This window comes from Excalfactoria chinensis, chromosome 5 (genome assembly GCF_039878825.1).
Source record: "Excalfactoria chinensis isolate bCotChi1 chromosome 5, bCotChi1.hap2, whole genome shotgun sequence".
Taxonomy (NCBI): Eukaryota; Metazoa; Chordata; class Aves; order Galliformes; family Phasianidae; genus Excalfactoria; species Excalfactoria chinensis.
Window position 1 is genome coordinate 30,648,868 of NC_092829.1, and position 18,666 is coordinate 30,667,533.

The 18,666-nt window shown below is 40.4% G+C and overlaps 1 protein-coding gene across 1 annotated transcript in view; it reads right to left on the reverse strand.

Moving 5' to 3' along the window:
- Positions 1 to 2,906: 2,906 nt before the first annotated feature.
- The window catches only part of COX16 (cytochrome c oxidase assembly factor COX16), a 40,907-nt gene continuing 25,147 nt past the window's right edge, over positions 2,907 to 18,666 (reverse strand). Inside the window, exon 4 of the mRNA XM_072337317.1 lies at positions 2,907 to 8,617. Within this exon, the coding sequence (XP_072193418.1) occupies positions 8,501 to 8,617 (117 nt within the window). The 3' untranslated portion in view covers positions 2,907 to 8,500. The remainder of the gene's footprint in view (positions 8,618 to 18,666) is intronic.

Consider the following 18,666-nt stretch of genomic DNA (forward strand, 5'->3'; position numbering starts at 1 on the left):
AAGATTAAGAAAATACAAACACTTTACTTAGGATATGCCTCTAATTTGTACACACAAGAGCTACACAACTGAAAGGCACTTCTGTCAACAAGTGCTCCAAAGTAATCAGTTCCAAAATTGAATACGAGAAATTGATGGTTGAAGCATTCTAGCACTTGTTTTGGGCCCCCCAAGTTTTTTATTCCTTAAAAATCACATATTTACTTAAAATCTCAGAAAGCCCTTTGCAGGTAGATGCTCTGCAGCAGCATGCACACCTCACAGAGCAACTCCATTACAAAGTTCAACACAGAGGACACCTTTCTGTACAAAAACAGCACACACGCTTTATGTTCTCGTTACTGATCAGGGATCGTTTTGAGTATAAAATTAGTATTAAAGGATAATGAGTTACTCCTTCGGGAAACCCAGAAACTTGAGTTACCTCTCCAAAAAGAAAAAACAAAGAAAGAAAGAGGAAAAATGGAAGACTGCCTTCTGAGTGACTGCTTCAGGACAGGAACTAGGAATTCGTTCATTTTAACAGATGAACACAGTGACACGTTCAGATGTCAGCCAGGCTCACTGCCACACACAAGGAGGAGGCTGTGCTCCCACAAGGACAGCCTGCTCCTCTTCGAAGGACTCTTTGAAGAGACAGACAGAGATTGCATGCACAGGATACATGGTTTATTTTTAATCCCCACCTTTCCTTTTTTTAGTAACAAGATGGTAACCATATAATTTTACGGTCTCCTCCAGAGATAATACATATGATTTCCTGTTCCATAAGTGACTGAGGGATTACTGGGTAAAAATAAAAACTCTTGCATATTGCAATTACACTGATGCAACCATATAATGCATTCCATACAAACCCTAAGACAGGATCCCTACAGAAAGCAAACCAGGGACTGCTCTGAGCAAATTCACCTGAAAAAGTTGCATGGATCTTTCCCAAATTCTCCTCTGAAGGTCAGGCTCCTGCAGCCACCTCAGGATGAAAAACCAGGAAGGAAGGGACACATTACCAGGGTGATATCCCAGACTCTGACAGAGGTACCACCTCCAACTGCAGTACCTAGCATGGGTCATAGCTCAGGCAGGCAAGACATGGAAACACCCAGTGTCCCAGCAAAATCCCAGACTAAACAGCATTCAACTTCGTTTTAATCAGGGCCATCAAAACCTTCATTGTGTTCTGCCTGCTTCTTTTTTATTACAAGTTAATATATCTGTGTACAAAAGCCTGGACTGGATGAAGTCTCCATGCACTGAGCCTGGCTGGTGATTAGTGTTCCCTGTGGGCATTTAGGTTTGGATTTAGGAAGTTTAAGAACCACCAAAACTAGAAATTTTTCTATGGGAGCATTAGCACTGTATTATCACTGTAGTATTCCAAGGGCTTCTTGGGTAAGAGAGACTTTTTTAGCCTGGTCACAGAATATCAGCAATGGATGAACACAAAGCCCTTGGGGGGGGGGGCTTTACCTGTGTTGACTTTTAAAAAAAAAAAATGATAATAATTAAAAAGAATTGATTTCTAAGTCTGTCAGATCTCCTATGGAGCAAGACTGACAATGGTTACAGATGGAAAAGAGCCAGTAAGTCACTGAGTCTAGACTGCTGCAAGTTCCCAAAGAGTCACACTAAGGACAGGCCAGGACTTGGACTGTGGCTGATCTCAGCCAAAAGGGCAAGAAGTGGTGATGGGATGAGGACAAAAGTGATCAGCAGCTGCCTCTGTACACTCTACCAAGGAGAGCCAGGGCAAGCCTCCTCAGAGTAGAAGTCAGAATTTCTCAGGTTTGGCAGATGGTGTTTGATTTCCTATTATTACATAATCCTGAAAGGTCTGTCCCCAGTTTTCTGCTGTCCTAATAACGCCGTTTTGCATGTTACAAAAAACCTGAAGCAGCATCAATAAAGTATTCTCACAGGGCCAGTTTGCTGACACACTGTTCATGCTTTTGCAGTACACAAGGTTATCTTTAATGGCAGAAAATATCTTTTTATTGCTCCCTGATGACTTGGAGGAGATAGATCCACTGACCTTACCGCCCATGCAACTTGTGCTCTGGCTGAAGGATGTTCTAAGCAAAACTTTTGCTTCTAAAGGAGGCTGAGCTGTCAAGAAACTCAGAAGCATCTCAAAAGAAAAAAGAAATTTAAAATAATGTCAACATGCTTTGATTTTCAAACTTCATTCAGAGCTTGTAGCCCCATTCACAGGGCCCAGAGTTCATGACTTCGTTATTATTACAGCACAACCAATAAGCATATTTGTACTTCACAGGGAGCACACCAACAAAAAGGACTTGATGAGAAGTGTGCAATCTCAGACCTTTGTACCAACATGTTTGCATGGTAATAAGCACTTGTAGTGGGGTGGATAGCCAAAAAGCAGTAAGACTTGGTCCCCCAGACTGAAAAGACTATAGTCACTTCAAATATATGAATGTGAGTAGGACTGGAGTCACTCTATACTTAAAAACCACTTCATTGCTGGACAGGTGTTCTGCTTATGAAGAAGCAGAACCATTTCCAACAGGTTCTTGGCAATACCAAGTACTTGCAGGTAGGCCAACAGACATAACAAAAAGGAGATTGGAACTCACCCAACTGGTGAAGGGGCTCTCTAGCAGTGCAGCACTCATCAGGAAGCAGCCCAGGTACAAGAGATGCTCTCCCTTCAGTAGCTGGCCCTTATATGAGCCCAGGGCAGCTCCCACCTGGGTCCACTCCTGCTCATGTGCAGAGCACAGGTGCAAGCAACGTGCCTGTGCTCCCCAGGCCAGCCACACCCCTTCACCAGGTGCTCAATCACCAGCTCAAGCCCTGACCTAACAGTTCCCCTCCAACAAGTAACTTAAAACGATGGAAAACCTACACCTATTTTTTATTTATTTATTTATTTATTTATTTTTACACATGGGTAGTACCCTTTTGAAGCTATGAAAAATGTTGGGTTTCTTCTTATTGTATTACAGCATATGAGAATTCTGTTTGAAATATTTAACATGAAATGACATCATTTAAGACAAAATGAACAGAAATAAGGTTGCAGTTTTAGTGAGAGGAGGGGAGCAGAAAGACTCGTTTTCAGACACAAAATCTCAGCTGATGTAAAAGTCGCAGTGTCACCACCCAGGAGAGCAGAACATTGGAGAAAGTACAGAAAAGGTCTTCTTACCCAAATCCCCTGCCAACTGCAAGCATGCAGTTTGCCACATGCAGGGTGGGGGTAACACTCCTGTGCACTGCCACGAGGCGTGCAGCTGCACACACACTGAGCACGAAAGACACAAGATTCACCAATTAACTGAGGAACTGACAGCAACAGTTGGTTAAAAAACGTATCATAGAACGTCACTGATCTGGCTGATTGACATTTAGTAACTCGTTCATTGAGAGGGATCTATGTTGTTAAATCGCTCTTTCTGAGAATATATTTTTATTTGTGAAAAGTTTTGGAAGCTGCTGAAACATTCTGTGTTGATGTTCTTTTGAACAGAAAGCCATGTTTTTAAGACGAGTGGCTTTTCATTTCCGAAGTTAAGCTCCTCAAGAAAATCAAGAATGGGAAAACACAAAAAGCAAAATAAAACATCACCGTTCACTCAAAACCATTCCTAAAGCCACCACCTTTCAAAATACAATACTTGGCTTTTCAATCTGACTTGAGACAAGAGCGTTTTTAAGTCCTGAAGTTTTTCCCCAAGGCAGAAATGATTTTCCCTTTTCCTCTACCCAGAGGGACCAGTCAAGAAAGAACACTCTGTTTTCTACTACTATTTTTGTCCCTCAGCTTTTCTTCTTTCCACCTTTTTAATTATTTTCTCTTAGTTCCTTTCTGTATTCTTCCCATTTCTTTTCTAAAATGCCCTATGTACTGTAAAACAGAAGAAACTTGAGCTGGAAAGCCAAGATTCTTTGCTCTTTCTCTCCTCCTTTCCTCTGTTATTCAGAGGGAGTATGAAAAGAGCTATATTAAGCTGAAATTTTATTCTGTCGTCCTCTATTCAACAAAAGATAGTCCACTAAAGCCACTAAATCACAGATAACACTTCTTTGGGCAACATTATTAGGAGCTGACAGCTGGTGATGGATGAAGATCTCATCTTTTAAAGAAAAAAAAAATACATTTAATTTCCTTTGTACATAAAATAGAGAGCACAGCATTGTGTATCTAAAGATAAAAAGAGACCCAGCGTATGCAGGGTGCCATACTTAAGGGGATATAATAATGGGGCTGTGTTTCAGAGCTTCCATTTTACAGGACATCTTCAAATTAATTTAGAAACCACCATTCTTCAACTCTCAATAGACAGCGAACACTAAAAAAAGCAGAGGACATTTTGCGATCAGCTCCATTAGAAATAAGCAGCGCAGAGCCTGAGCTGTTACTTTTTGGAAAGAACACTGGGAGAAGGGAGGAAAAGAAGAGAATGCATTTAGAGGACAGACTGATGGGTTTCTCCCTGATTATTCCTGGGATTAAGCAAGACTCCTGGGAGCCAGTGGGCCTCCCCAAGGCTGACAACGGAACAGATTTGATACAGAACACGCACAGTAGAGCCCGTATCGACGCCAAGGATTTCATCTGCCACCTTGAAAGATGGCTAAATGTTAAATTAAGTACAGCTATTTGTCCATCAAGTAAAGCACCTCAAGCCCAACCCCAAGTATGCTGGGTGAAAGCACATAAATTCCTCCAACAGAGACAGGTAATACACAGTGCTGCCTTATTGCTAGTTTGTTTATTTTTTCCCCTCAAATGACCTGTGACCACAACACATTCTACTCTTCACATTTGCAATGTATAACTGTATTTTACGCGGCCTTACTGAAGCACTAACAGCTGCTCCTTCAGTTGAATTTAATTTTAGCGCACCTCCCAAGCAGGACGGAGTTGGTGAGGATGAAACTTTAATTACCTGTCTGTGCTAAGGAGGACTTTAACTGCACATGTTCAGCAAGAAAATACAGTCAGTCTGATTCCAGTGGTAGGAAAGACTGCTTTGGTTCTCCTGGGGTATGGAAGAGTTTAAGAAAAGCATCTGTATGGAGTTCTTGTTTCTATGTCCAAAATTTGGATGTATCTGGCCGCAAGTCCTCATAGGAAAAGAAGGCCCAACATTGAGCAATGTGAGCAATTGAATACAAATTTGTAGCCAGTTAGGCTAAAATACAGGGGACATTTACTGAGAACCTTTCTCCAATGAACGATGAAAAGAAACTTTCCACTGAAAACACTGAGAAAAAACAGCCTTTCCAAAAACAAAAGTTGATGGAAAATTACGTGCTCATCTTCAGGTCAAAATGGTTCTTCTGCTTTCTCTAAGACTCTAGACCAACCCTTTCTTTCCTTCTTATTTTTCTCCAGAGCACATAAGAAACATTGCTTGAATTGAAGGATAATACTTATGTTTTCCTCTTTCGTACAGAAAGAAAAGCCCATGGAAAACACTGGAAATCAACATGCAACTTGTCCTGGGCTTGTGCTGGAAATTCAAACACAGCAACTTAAAGCAAATCCAAGATCATTGAGAATTACGAGAATCTATGTATGTACCTCATAAGGTGAAACATACCACTTTCAGTTTCACTTATAAACTTGTACACGCAGTTGAGCAAAAACTTCCACTGAACACTCACCTTTAAATCACTCCAGGCTGCAGCTTCTCTGTGCAGAAATGGGTTTCTCCCAGTCTGAGTGCAGAGCGCTGTGCACATGTTGCTGCCAACACCAATCAGTGTTTCCAACCCTCTGTTTCTCAGCCTTGCTCCCCACCTGCTGATGGGGTGTATCTAAGACATTCTTAAGAAGTTTCTGCAATATGTACACTGGTTTAAAAACTCCTCCACTCATCTCTCATTAGGTCACTCCAAAAGTAATGCCTATTTGTTTCCATGCATACTATAACAAAGAGCACAATAACGCTATTTAATAGAGCAAATTCTCAGCTACAAAACACTGTTTTTCAACACAGTCACCACCATTAGCCAACGAGCTGATTGAGAAGCTCTTCATTTTGTGGTACCACAGCTGTGCACAGCCACCCAGAATGCAGCTTGTCCTTTTCACTGCTGTCCCCACTGCTGAAACAGTGCTAACAGCTGGGAACCATCCAGTTGGATACTCACAGGTGCTACACTGAGCTCACAGATTCACAGGGGCTTGGAAAGGGCCTCTAGGGGCCACCCACTCTAACCTTCTGCTAAAGCTCTCCCGGTCTGATATTACAAATATGCCCTTGGAAACTATAAGAAGTACAGCACCTGTGAAAGTGAAGTAGGGGAACATCGCAACCCATGAAATAAAATCAAAAGCCAAAACCAGGCCCTAAACCACAACTTGAAAAGTGTTCTCCACAGAATTAATTGCAACCACATCCCCAAAATGTTAAAGTAAGATTACTGATCCCCAAATACCCCTTGTATCAATTTCCTGAAAACACATGGGTTATTTTCAGTGTGTGATTTAGCCATGAAGGAACGTGATACACATAAGGGCTTTGTGAAAGAGAAATATCTTTTCTTCTTCCCATGAAGGAAGAGGTAACTTTTCCTATGTGCTGTCCCTAGAAAGCTATTATTTCAGGGGTAGTATTCATCCATAATGTGAGCCAGTGTTGCAAGACTGGGAGCTACTGATTCCTCACTGTCTGCAAAATAAAGGCAACTTCAGTCAATGCTGCGAAAGGAAGACACTTCCTCTGGAAAAGAAATAATGAATCTGAAGAATCCACATAAGATGGGCCTATACCACACAATGTAAAGAAGCAATTCCAGTGGCCCAGCTAGTACCTTAGCAGCTGCTAAGTAGGAGTTAGTAGGAGCTCTAGCTCAGGGAAGGCTGTCACTGCACTTACTGCACTCTGAGCAATCAATCTTGCTGCTGCCAGTGGAGCTGCACCAGAATTTGAATTTAGGAGCTGAAGAGATGCTTAGCAAGCTAGATAGTTTGAGTTGCTCAGTATTTGTCCTATTTTATATCTTACTTGCCTGAGAACATCATATTAACTTTTAGGTAAAAAAGAATGTAGAAACAATGAAATGTTCCTTCTTCTCCAGTTGTAGCAAAGCTTAATGTCCCCATATTCTAGGTTTTTATAATAATTTCCTCATAGCATATACATTTGCCTTGTCTTGTACTGCTCCTCTTGGTCCTCTCATGGTTATTTACTTAGAAATAAAGGTATGTATGTTTCTGCACAGGGAAACACACAAACACACAGCTGTGGCCTTATTCCAGATAAGATAATGCATTCTGATGGTCTTCACAACTCTGTCAGGAGAAAGCCTGAAGAAAACATGGGTAAGACATTTTACTTACCACTTGATGACTTGCTTCTCAAATTCTTCAAAAAACAAGGTAGATTCCTCTTCCTGAGAGAAAGACTGGACCTTACCACAAGAGACTAAAAACTACACGTTGAGGGAAGATTTACATGAGCACAAGGAAGCTACCCCTAAATAAAGCGTCCAAAAGGACATTCGGTTGCATTTGACAAATCCCCAGCGGAGAGAAAAACCACACATTTGTGAGTCCCCAAGGTTTTTACCTATAGGCATCACTGAATACTCTGAATCCAGAATCTACTGTTAATCTGTGCTCTAGTGCTCCATTCCTCTGAGGAAGCATGTCCTCCTCTAATAGCAAATAAGTAGCGAAGACAAAAAGACATTTCAGAATAATTCATCAAAAGGTAAGCATTTTTGTGCATGTGCACAAATACACATGTAATCATACACGTAAGATGCGCTTTACCACTACACAGTGCTTCAGGAAGATGCTGCTGCAATGCTTGCTCACATGAAAACTGCACAGGTCATGGTAACTTAAGCTGAGAAGCTCCAACACAAAGATTCTGCCTGCATACAGTGACAGTTAAACTAATAACAAAATCAGCCCATAGCTAAATAAACGCTACTTGACCAATTACAAGCTGACATTGCACATGCTCCTGTGCAGACAAGTTCCTGAAAATGAAACACAATAATATTATTTAGCAAAAAACAAGCTCACTGTTTCTGAACAGTTCATATGCCTGTGGAGTCCCTTCTAAGCTTAAGAGCTTGAAGTCACCCCTTGAAGTCAAGTGGCTCACCAAAGCTGCACTTATCTGGTCACACACATCAAGATGACAGCACTGTTGTTTTCACTGTGGCACTGAGAAATGACTCTTGAAATGTGAACTCCTGCCGAAGCAACTCACTTTTGAACTTCAGTTGTCAAAAAACAGTGAAAAATGAAAACTGTGATATTCCCAAAATCAGCTTTTTTAATTGAGAACTCTCATATACAGCCTGTGGATATCTGTGCAAACATATGCAAACAAAGAACTTCATACGACATAGTGCTTTTTGGTTTGATCTCACATTTGGTTATATACACAGTGGCATGAATGGCTCAGGGCAATTCCTTTGTCCCAAATCTGTTTCTGATGCTGGATTAGAAGATAAGGTAGTCCAGCCTGAGACTTGGTTCTTTAGACAGCAATGCAGACTTGCTCAATCACTCTGCCTTGAGACGGGCAGCCTCCCGCCGCTGTTTCTGAACCGTCCTGGAGTCTTCCCCCAGCTGGGGTCCTCTGATGTTCTCCCAGTTATTCAAGTCAGATTTTTCCAATTTCTGCAGATAAACATCAAACAGAAGTGTCACCTTGTAAGCATTATGATTTAAAATATGCATTCATCTGAATTATTTTCTATTTGCACAAGACACAGCATCACCATTGAGGTGATGAAATGCCACCAACCCTCCAAAAGTTGTTCAACAACAAAGAGAAATAATTTGGAAGTATTCATATAGCTACCTAAATTATTAAGGTGGGCATTACCGCTACTGCTTATCAACAGATAAGGAAAGGCAGAACAGGAAAACCTACAGCATCTGAATGTGACTGAAGGCATTTTTGTATTCATTCTTTCTTTGCTCACCTTGTTTTCCAGATCAGTTCTTCATGTGCAGGTCTGCCTAGTGCTGAGTTGGGAGTGATAAGCGTTAGTGTAGCTGCATTGCTTTTAGTAGTCACCTGAAGTATTCTGTCAGCACAGATACAAACCTTGCTGGAAAAGAGGAATCATCCAGCAAAATGAGAGACAGTAACAGTGCAACTCCCTCAATTCCATGCAGTTTTAAATGGAAACTGGAGAGAAATGCACAACACCTTCTGCTGCCCAGCTTTATATGGTACTCAACAGAGACAGGCCTCTCACAAAGTCATACATAGGATGTGCTTACTGGCCAAGTAAAAACTAGTTGGATTTTAAATGATCTCCTTACCTACTCCTATTATCCCCACTCAGATGAGGCACTCACCACAGTCTTTATCGAGCCTAAGAGGAGAGCAAAAAGGAGGAAGAGGAGCTTCACCCATCAAGTGCTGCTGTTGAAGAAGCTGCTGCTGTCAAAGTCAAACTTCACCTCCACAGTCCCACTGCAAGATGCAGAAGCACCTAGCAGGTGCAGACCCAGAGCCCAACCTCACCCAATGCTCTGTAGATGAGAGCTTGCTCTATCAAACTGTGTTACTGTGCATGCGTGGCCCTCACTCACAACCTTACACATCTTACAGCTAGCTGCTTTTGATTTCAGATGGAAGGGATCTGAGCTGACCTAGGAGAAGGAGAGTGCTGAAGGAAGGTAGGCATCATCCGATGCATCAGCAGCTATCCACTGCAAATTCTGACTTTAACACCTGATTCAAGTAGAAGTTTCAAGGAAACTAGACTAAAAATAACCTTGTGCTCTAGCAGATGGAAGGCATGCTGATTTTATTAAGCACAGAGGTACCACACAGCTGTGAAGTTCTAAACTATTCCCAAGGGTGCTCAGTTCACCAAATCTGAACAAGAAACGGCATTTTAAATATATACCACAAAGTTTGTAGTACCCAAAGATACACTATATAAGTCTATCAGGAGAGAGATGCATACTGGAGAACCTTACCAAAAGTTTGTATTAAACTTCAAAATGGCTTTTCAAAGAGTTTTATAAAACTCTTCCAATGGAAAGAGAAGTACCTGGAAAACACAACATGATGTACTGACAGAACAAAGCTATCACAGCTCTCTGCAGTAAACTCAATTGCCTCAAACTACAGAACAAATGAGATCTATGTAGAATTCTTTTTTTTTTGTCAATTAAAACACAAAGAATTAAAGAGTCTATTGAATGCAGAAATAAACATTTTTCTTCTTTAATTTCTTTCTGTTTACATCAAAGAAGGGAAAGAAGTTGCCTGTTCAGAAGAAGTTCACTTCTTTCCCTCTTCTGATTAGGTGCAGCACATGATACAAAGCTTCTTCAGACTGCCCAAGCCATGCCGTGCTGTGAGAATTCAGGCACAACGGTGGTGTTTCTTCCACGTGAAGTGAACCTGGTTGGATTTGTTTTATTTTTTATTAATTTCAGTCCTTTTCTTTTTAGTCACCTGTACTGTGCCCACCTCATTTCACCATAAAGACGGTAAACCACTTCCAGCTTTTACTAAATTCATACAGTCTGGCAGTTTTAAAAGTGAAAAGCTTTTTCTCCCAGTCAAATGTACCTAAATAGTCAATCATTGGAAACTACAATGAAATGTAATCAGATCAGACCAGCCCCGTTTTCTCTGCTCATCTCAAATAGCCCCAGGGATAATGAAAATTAGCTGTTTAAAGTAAGATCAGTGTAGTCCATTAAATCTACTGATTCACTTCCTAAATCAGCTAAACTGCCTCTTAAAAGTACAGGACTGACAGAAGCTGTAAATCCAAGAAAAAATGCAGTAATGTAGGCAGGCATGGTGAACAAAAAAGAACGTTCAACTCTTTGCCACACAGCTGACTTTTAGAACTTTAGTTAAACAGCCTTCCTGGCACCAGTGCACCACCGAGGACAGAAAGAAGCCTTCATTTCTGAACTGCTGGTTCAAATATCTGTCTGCTTGGTTAATAAGCAAAAGCCATAATCCTCTGTCAACCTTGCAGCAAAATAAGTTTTTTCCAAAGAGTTGGAGTTCTACTCCTGAAGGATCATTGTCATGCCACAACAAACCCAAATTAGCCAAAATGCACTTAGAGCCTTGCTGCAGTGATGGACTTAATTCAGAGTTGCCACTTGCAATAAATGTTTGGCTGTAGTCTGCTTCCTACATGTGAAAGTCCTGTTTATTGCATAGCGCGTTGCAATAAATTCTCTGACGAGTGCCATAGAAGGAAATGACTCTAATTCAAAGAGACAATTATTTCCCATTATGATAGTAAGCAACCCCATTTGCAGATAAAAGCTTAGCTAGGGAAGAACATTCTATGGCTGAGAGAAGCAATGAAAGAAATGCATTAAACCTGGCCATTCTTGCTAGACTGTCAAAACAGCTTGAGGTCCATGAAGGATAGATTGAGGAACTCCATTCTGACACAGGGATGCAGAGGTGCAGAATTAAGGATAACACTATATTTCCTGTCCTGTGAGGGACTGAAAGCCTCAACTTTACCATGACATTGCTCTGGCCTTATTATCATTTTTTTCCACAGCACTTTCCCAGAGCCACGTCTCTGACATCTCATTTTTGTAATAAAATCTCGGTTTCACTCACTTTGCTTAGGATGTGAGAAAATTTTATATTTAATTATTTGTGATTTAATTGTCTATCCCTGATTAGCATCCCTCACATTAAAAAGAACTACCTCTCTTTTTTTCCAACTAGAAAATGTTTAGTTTTTATATTATTAATACATAAGCACATTAGGAAATTGAATGCTATGGCCAGAATGTTTTTGTTCAGTAAGGCAAGAAATGTGGAGTTTTTCCATTTAGGTCTCGGCAGGTTTGGTTCTCTTTTCAGCTTTGCTGAAGACTGGCAAAATCCACACAGATGAAACCAACAGAGATCTTTTTGCTACCTTCAGTAGGACTCAATGCCATTCAGCTACAGCACAACCAATGAACTTATCATGAGCTTGGTTATGATGCTCTTCCCCCACAGGTTATTTTCCCCTTAATTTGGCAATTCAGCACTGTGTGGCTGTGCCCCAAATCAGAAAAACTGAACTACATTGGGACATACTGTTTACAAATTAACTCTATTTAAGCATAAGACTATGCAGACACTCCAACTGGCATGGCAGAAAGAATCATAGGACTGACAGCAAACAGAAATACCTTTAGTTGACAATATTGTAAAGGATTTGTACCACAGACTTGCAATCCCAAATTGTCTGTTCCTTTTTTTGCCCCCAATTTGAAGAATGAGAAGTGCTTGTTTTCGTCTCAGAGGTATCATCAAGTTTAATTAACACTCGCAGAGTGTCCTCATAATCTTGTATGAAGATGCTACAGTGATACAAATTAATAAAATAAACAATTAAGGTAGTTGGTTAGAACTATATGTATATATATATACAACTTTGCCATGACTTCCTCCTTCACTCTTAATGTGAATATCTTGGAATTCACACTAAATCTCACAAAATAAATTGCTATTTATGCATCACACCCACACAGCACCCAGGATGGCCTTTGGGGTTCAAAGAATTTACAGAGCACTATGGATAAAGTCAAGAGTGCTCAAGCTGCACAGGTCATTTGCTTTATCGTTTTTTCCTTCATCAAAAATGAAACTCTGAAACACTCAACATATAAAGAACAGCACAGGTGCAATATTACACCTGCAAGATCAAACGTCCAAAATTCATCAAATTCCACAGTCAATTAACCCATGAAGTACATTTAGAATGGCTTCCACTTCCCTGGTATATGGAAGTTTTATTAAGCTACGGTTAACATGCACTTGGAAGTAAAAAGCTGCTCACGGAGGTTTATTTTATGAACTCACACTTTGGGAGACTTAGCCAAATTAACAGCAGTGAGAAATTTCTGGATGTTAAGTGTCTGATCTTGCCAACTGTGCATCATAATGAACTCTGCAAACGTCCATCCCGGTTTCTGCAGCAGTACCCTCTAAAAGAAGAACAGACACTTGGGATGTGTGCAAGCTCTTTTTCAGCCATTGAAAGCTGAGCTTGGCTGAAGGAGACACAAGATCTTTTGCAGTGCAAGAGTGCAGTAGGAGCAACAAACCACACCTGAACCTTCCAGGTCTGTGGCTAGGAGGAAGAGCAGATGGATTTCCACAGCCTGTCCCTTTCTGGAGCCCACAAATGCCAGCTGAATTTATAGGGTGACAACATAGAGAAGGTTTCTTTCAAGTATCTTATTAAACTAAAATATACTTTCAAGTGTGAGCTGTTTTTTCTGTGTGCATCTAAAGTTTGGTAAAATATATCTGTCTAATGATTATTAAAAAAGTATACTCTTGAACATCTAAACCAAAAAGTATTGTACCAGGATCAAAATACACTGGACTTGCAAGTCACAACTGGTGTTTTTCCCTCTGAAGAGATCTGAAAAATAGGCTTTTACAGGCTTCTTATGTGAGAGAAAAAAAGCTGTAATGAGTATCAGAGGGAAAAGGCTAAGAGACTACCAGAAGAAGAAATGATCAGGTAACACTGTGAAACAAACTGAAGTGTGTGGATGTAAGAAAAGAAATAACTAGAGGAGTTTTACAACAATAATGTCAAATTAAACTTCAATCCAAGCCTTCACATGACTACCTCAAAGTAACCACACTCTTTCAAATCAGCAGCCAACTACATTAACTAGTGTAGCTCTCCAAGCTGCTGAGTTAAACCCATGTCACACACAGCACCGTCCCTATCCTGGCCTCTGCCAGCTCAGGCAACACACAGAGTTGCTGTTCTTTACAACTTCCTTTCCTTTCTATACCTTCCTGCTGATTTTCAACACATCTCTCCTCCAGAACTCGCTTGTCAGTTTATATGCTGAAGCAGAATGCTTTTCTCTTTGGAAAACTAGGGCTTTGGCCAGCTGTTTGCAAAGCAACTTCAATCCTTCCAGCCAAAAACAGTTTTTCTAATGACATCAATGGCAACTTTTGACTTGTGTTACTGGCAAATGTTTGATGAGGGCACTGATATGGGTGCTGGTCCCTCACTGTACTGCCAAGGTCAGTAAAGATACTTTCCAGCAATACTGCTGGTGGCATAGCAAACAAGTAACTTGAAATACTCATACCATTCATTCTAGCTGAACTTCAAAATGTTGTACCTGAGAAGGACTGAGGCACCTATCTGAACTTTCCCAAGAATAAAGAGGAAGTTTTAGGAGGTAAAGTCTGGGGTATTACTTTGCTTGGAGCGGGTTCCTCCATTTTCCTGTTTGAGCTATAAGATAGCACAGGGAATGCTGCCCACCCAGTGACCTGCTGGGAAGATGTCATGAACAGGATGGAGCGTCATGGATCAAAACATTAACAGCATTCCCTTCAGCATTCTAACTTACTCTATGGTAAATATATATATATATATATATAAAATGAATGGCTTCTTCTTGGGCAAAACTCAGCTCTAAGCAGACATATCACGACATCAGAGGTTAAACAGGGAATGTGACTACTCAATTATTAAAACCTTTTTTATTTCATTAAAACCTGTCCAGTATCCATGATCAATCTCCAGCATCAGCTCATTCTCCTGCTTGAGCAATACATCTTTTAAGACACACAGCATTCCACTCTGGCAGTAACTTGCAGTGCATGGTACATTTGTACTGTGCAGTTTGAGCACTGAATAAAGATGGTCAACAATAACTTGAGAAGCAAGCAAAGGCCACGTGAGAACTGCACAGCAATCTTCTGAAGTATTTCAAACAGCTGGGGGTGCCTATATGGGCATCATCTGGCAGTCACAGAATATTCCAAATAGTTTCTAAGGAAGCTCTTATCGCATTGACCTGGCAATGAGGCTTTTCATTGGCCACTTCATGTTAGTTTTGCTTTTCCTTTTCTTTTTTCGTCCATTCCATAAACTTCTGCTTTGCTGTACTCACTTCAGAGGCAGTAAATGCAAGCAACGTATAAAGCCTCAACTGCATGGCTAAATTCCCATACACTATATTGAAAGCTACTTTAGAGCTATTTTATACCAAAGATCTAGCAGTTCTCCACCAGGGGCCCAGTAATGACAGATGTGCTTTACATTTCTACACAGTCAGCTCCACAGAAGAATGCTCCCAGTGCTGCCTGGTAGAAGACAGCAGCGACCCCCAGGACCATAAGTGAACAAATTCAGTCGTGCTGCGTGGATGCCACTTTCCCTACTCCTATTTATTTATTTATAAACTTCTGGTGACAGAAAACACACAGAGTTGTCTTGTCTGTGGCAGTCTCTACGGCAAGCTAACACCACTTTGTCCTTCTCTACAAAACCAGAAGTGATGAGGGCTTATAGTGAAATAAAGAGTCTCTGTTTCATTTGATGTTTGAGTAACTGAAATGCAAACAGCTTCATCCAGTGCTTATCCAATACACAACCTGGAAGATGGGCAGAACCTGTGGTTGTCCAGAGCAGTTTTGCTTAACAACACTCTGACAAAGAAAAAATGGGAAGGGGTTAAGTGGGGAAGGAACAACATCTCATCTCACTTGGTGTCATAAACCAGTGTGGATTTTCTTCCCCACTATTTTTAACATCTCTCAAACAGCTGAAGATGCACAGCCACTGTGAGCATTTAGCTCCCAGACACTGAAGTAAATCGATCAAACAGGCCAATCCGTTAATTCTGAAACAATAACAACAAAGTCAGTAATCCTCTGGTATCAATAATGGAACAAACAAGATGCTTGCAGATTTCAGCCTCTGCTATGGGGGAATTATTTTCCAGTACAGTCCTCCCATCCGTATCTCTAACGTATCTCCTGAATACTCTTAAGAGAGAAAACACTCTGGTTATATTCCCAAACCACCTCACCATACATCTGATTTTGATTTTTTAACTGTCCTGGATAAACATTTTAGCACTGCGATTATAATTCCACTGCTATAATTCCCTAGACAGTTAGATGTCCGTTCAGAGCTCATGCTGACCTTTATTTGATCTGCGAAATATTCAGACACATTAAGTCAGGAGAGCGGTGTTCTCTGACTACCACACAGCACGGTACTCACTCGTCCTGTGTCAAGTCCAACAGCTCACAACCAGTTAAAGGAAAACTTTAAAATTTTGCAGTTTAATCTTCTGTAAGACAGACCCTTTTTTTGCTGTTATGTTTAAACGATGTTCCTATCAGTTAATAATGGCCCTTGCTTCTAATAACCTTGTTTCAGCAGAGAACTAGTCAATAGCTAGCATTTTCTTCTAATGAAGGTATTTATATACAACTAGCATTCCTTTGGGTACCTTTAAAGGCATTCAAATCTTTAAAGTTTCTTTTGAGTGCACATATGCAGCCTTTTCTGCAACCTATTTGATTATTAAAGTCCCGTTCAAAACGTGGACATCAGAAGCAGATACGGTGCTTGAGTATGAGCCTCATCAATAACACACTTAGAAGTAAAAGTCATCTCTTCCTACTATCTGCCATTCCAGTTTATATTTATAAAGTCTGAATTAGCTCTTTATGCCACAGTACCACCGTAGAAGATCAATCTGAATTATTCATTCACTGACTCCTAAATCTTTTCCAGAGTCGCTGCATTTCACAGTTCACTCCGACCTGCATTTCCAATTTTTTAGCAGATAAGTGTGGCTATTTTAATGAGCACTTCACTCATCTGATGGGCCCAGCTTACCAAGTAATGCTAAAGAGGTCCCAGCACCTGCCTGGCCACACTTTGACTACTTCAATACTTCGGTGTCACTTGTACATCAGTAATGATTTTACAGTTCTTTCCAGATCACTGAAAAAAGTACTCAATATTGCCTAGATATGTCAACTTGTCAACTTACTTAAAAGAAAACTCTGTGATGTCCTTTTATCAATCTTCTCTACTTTCTCATTTACTATTTTCATAGCAATAATTTTACATTATTTAACCATACTACAGTACCCCCTGGTTAAAAACATCTCTGATTTAAGCTCAACTGATTTTTCCATCATAAAATTATAATATTGTAGGTTATTAATACGTTCCTTTTAAGGTTGGTTGTTGGTTTTGTTGCTTGAAAAACCCTAAACAACAATTCTTTATTTCAGGGTCTGATGTGATGAACTGAAGCAGGATTGTGTGTGCGTGTGTGTGTATTGGTTATTAATATACAGATGGTAACAAATGTACAGAAGGTATAAGTAAATATAAATAAAGGAAAACTCACCAATGGTGGTGCCTTGGCTGAAGAAGCTGGGGCAGTCCTCACTGGTGAGCGATCTCCAAGAGATACTGCTTCAGTGGGAGTCAGCCCTTAAATGAGGTCTCAGAGGGGATGGAGTCGAGCTCCACCCCTCCCGGGAGCACAGCTACATCACTCTCACCTGTGCTCCCACAGTTGACCCCATACTTGCCTCAGCTGATTAATCAGAGGTTCAGGCTGTGATTACCAATCTCCCATACAGTGTGTGTGTACTACATCAATATTTTCACAAAAGTATGGAAATAAAATGCCAAAATAAGGAATGCAATTTCAGCATTACATTTAAACAATGACAAGGAACATATTCTGATTGTTAGATACCCACAAAAAGCTCATCACAATAATTGCTTCTTTACCCCTCTCTTGCAAGCAGCATTTTATGCACTTTCAAATACAATACTCCAGACTTTTGTCACAGGTCAAGAACTTGACATTTTTTACAGTGTGTTCTACAAGGCACAGCTCAGCAGCAGAACTACATTTCCATTAGTACCAGTGTCACTAGTGGACAGAGCCGTGATTTATTAGGCAAAAGGGAGCAGCAAGGACTAATTGGCTGGATGGGGACATACGAGTGTGTGAGAGGAATGCCTAAACAACAGCGAACACACGCAAAGGTAGGCTTGTTCCTCTGGCACAACCTCATAACAAATGGCATTACTAACAGATCTGACATATAAGAAATGCAGGATGTAATCCAGATGCAAATTCAATCTCACTCAAATCAGTACACTTTCCAGAAACACTCCTATATGAAAAAAGGTAAACTTTGTTTCGTTTGAGAGGATAGCACTTAGTAAACAAGAAGATAAAAACATCTTCGTTAGTTTCCTTGCTGTAAGTTGATTATATCTGTGATTACATCTTTTCTCATCACCACCACACTGCAGAAAAAGTGCACACTTCAACAGGCATGAAACAAGAGCACTGTTGTTGTCTTTTGTGAGAATCCAATAATGGTACACCCTTAAGCAGGAATTATTACATTCTAAAAGAATCCAGTATGACATGTAGACTTTTGTAAGGACAAGAAGATAACTTTAAAAGTCAGGGGGAGGGGATAAGTGATGAACATTTGCATGCATCAAGCAATCATAACTCAAAAGAGATGATTGTAACAGTAACAGCTGCAGACATGATGAATAATGCTAAGAATATCATAAAATAAGGCTTCATGTATTAAAACTGCAACTCTTTTTTTTTTAATTGCCCTTGATCTCTTCTCACGCCATATTTAGTAACAGCCACCACTGCAATCCACCAGTGTGACCTATATATAGGGTGAGATGTTCCTAAGAGCTGGACCACATGGGGTCTGCAGAAAACTACTCTCCTAAATGTCAGTGGTAACTTGGTGATTGGTTAGATTTTATCCATCAGAATAGAGAGGCAGTAAGTATTGATTAAAACTGTCAAATACTGACAGAGAGGCCGTGAAGTACACGCTTGACTGCCAAACTGCTGGTGGTTCCACCAGCTTCATT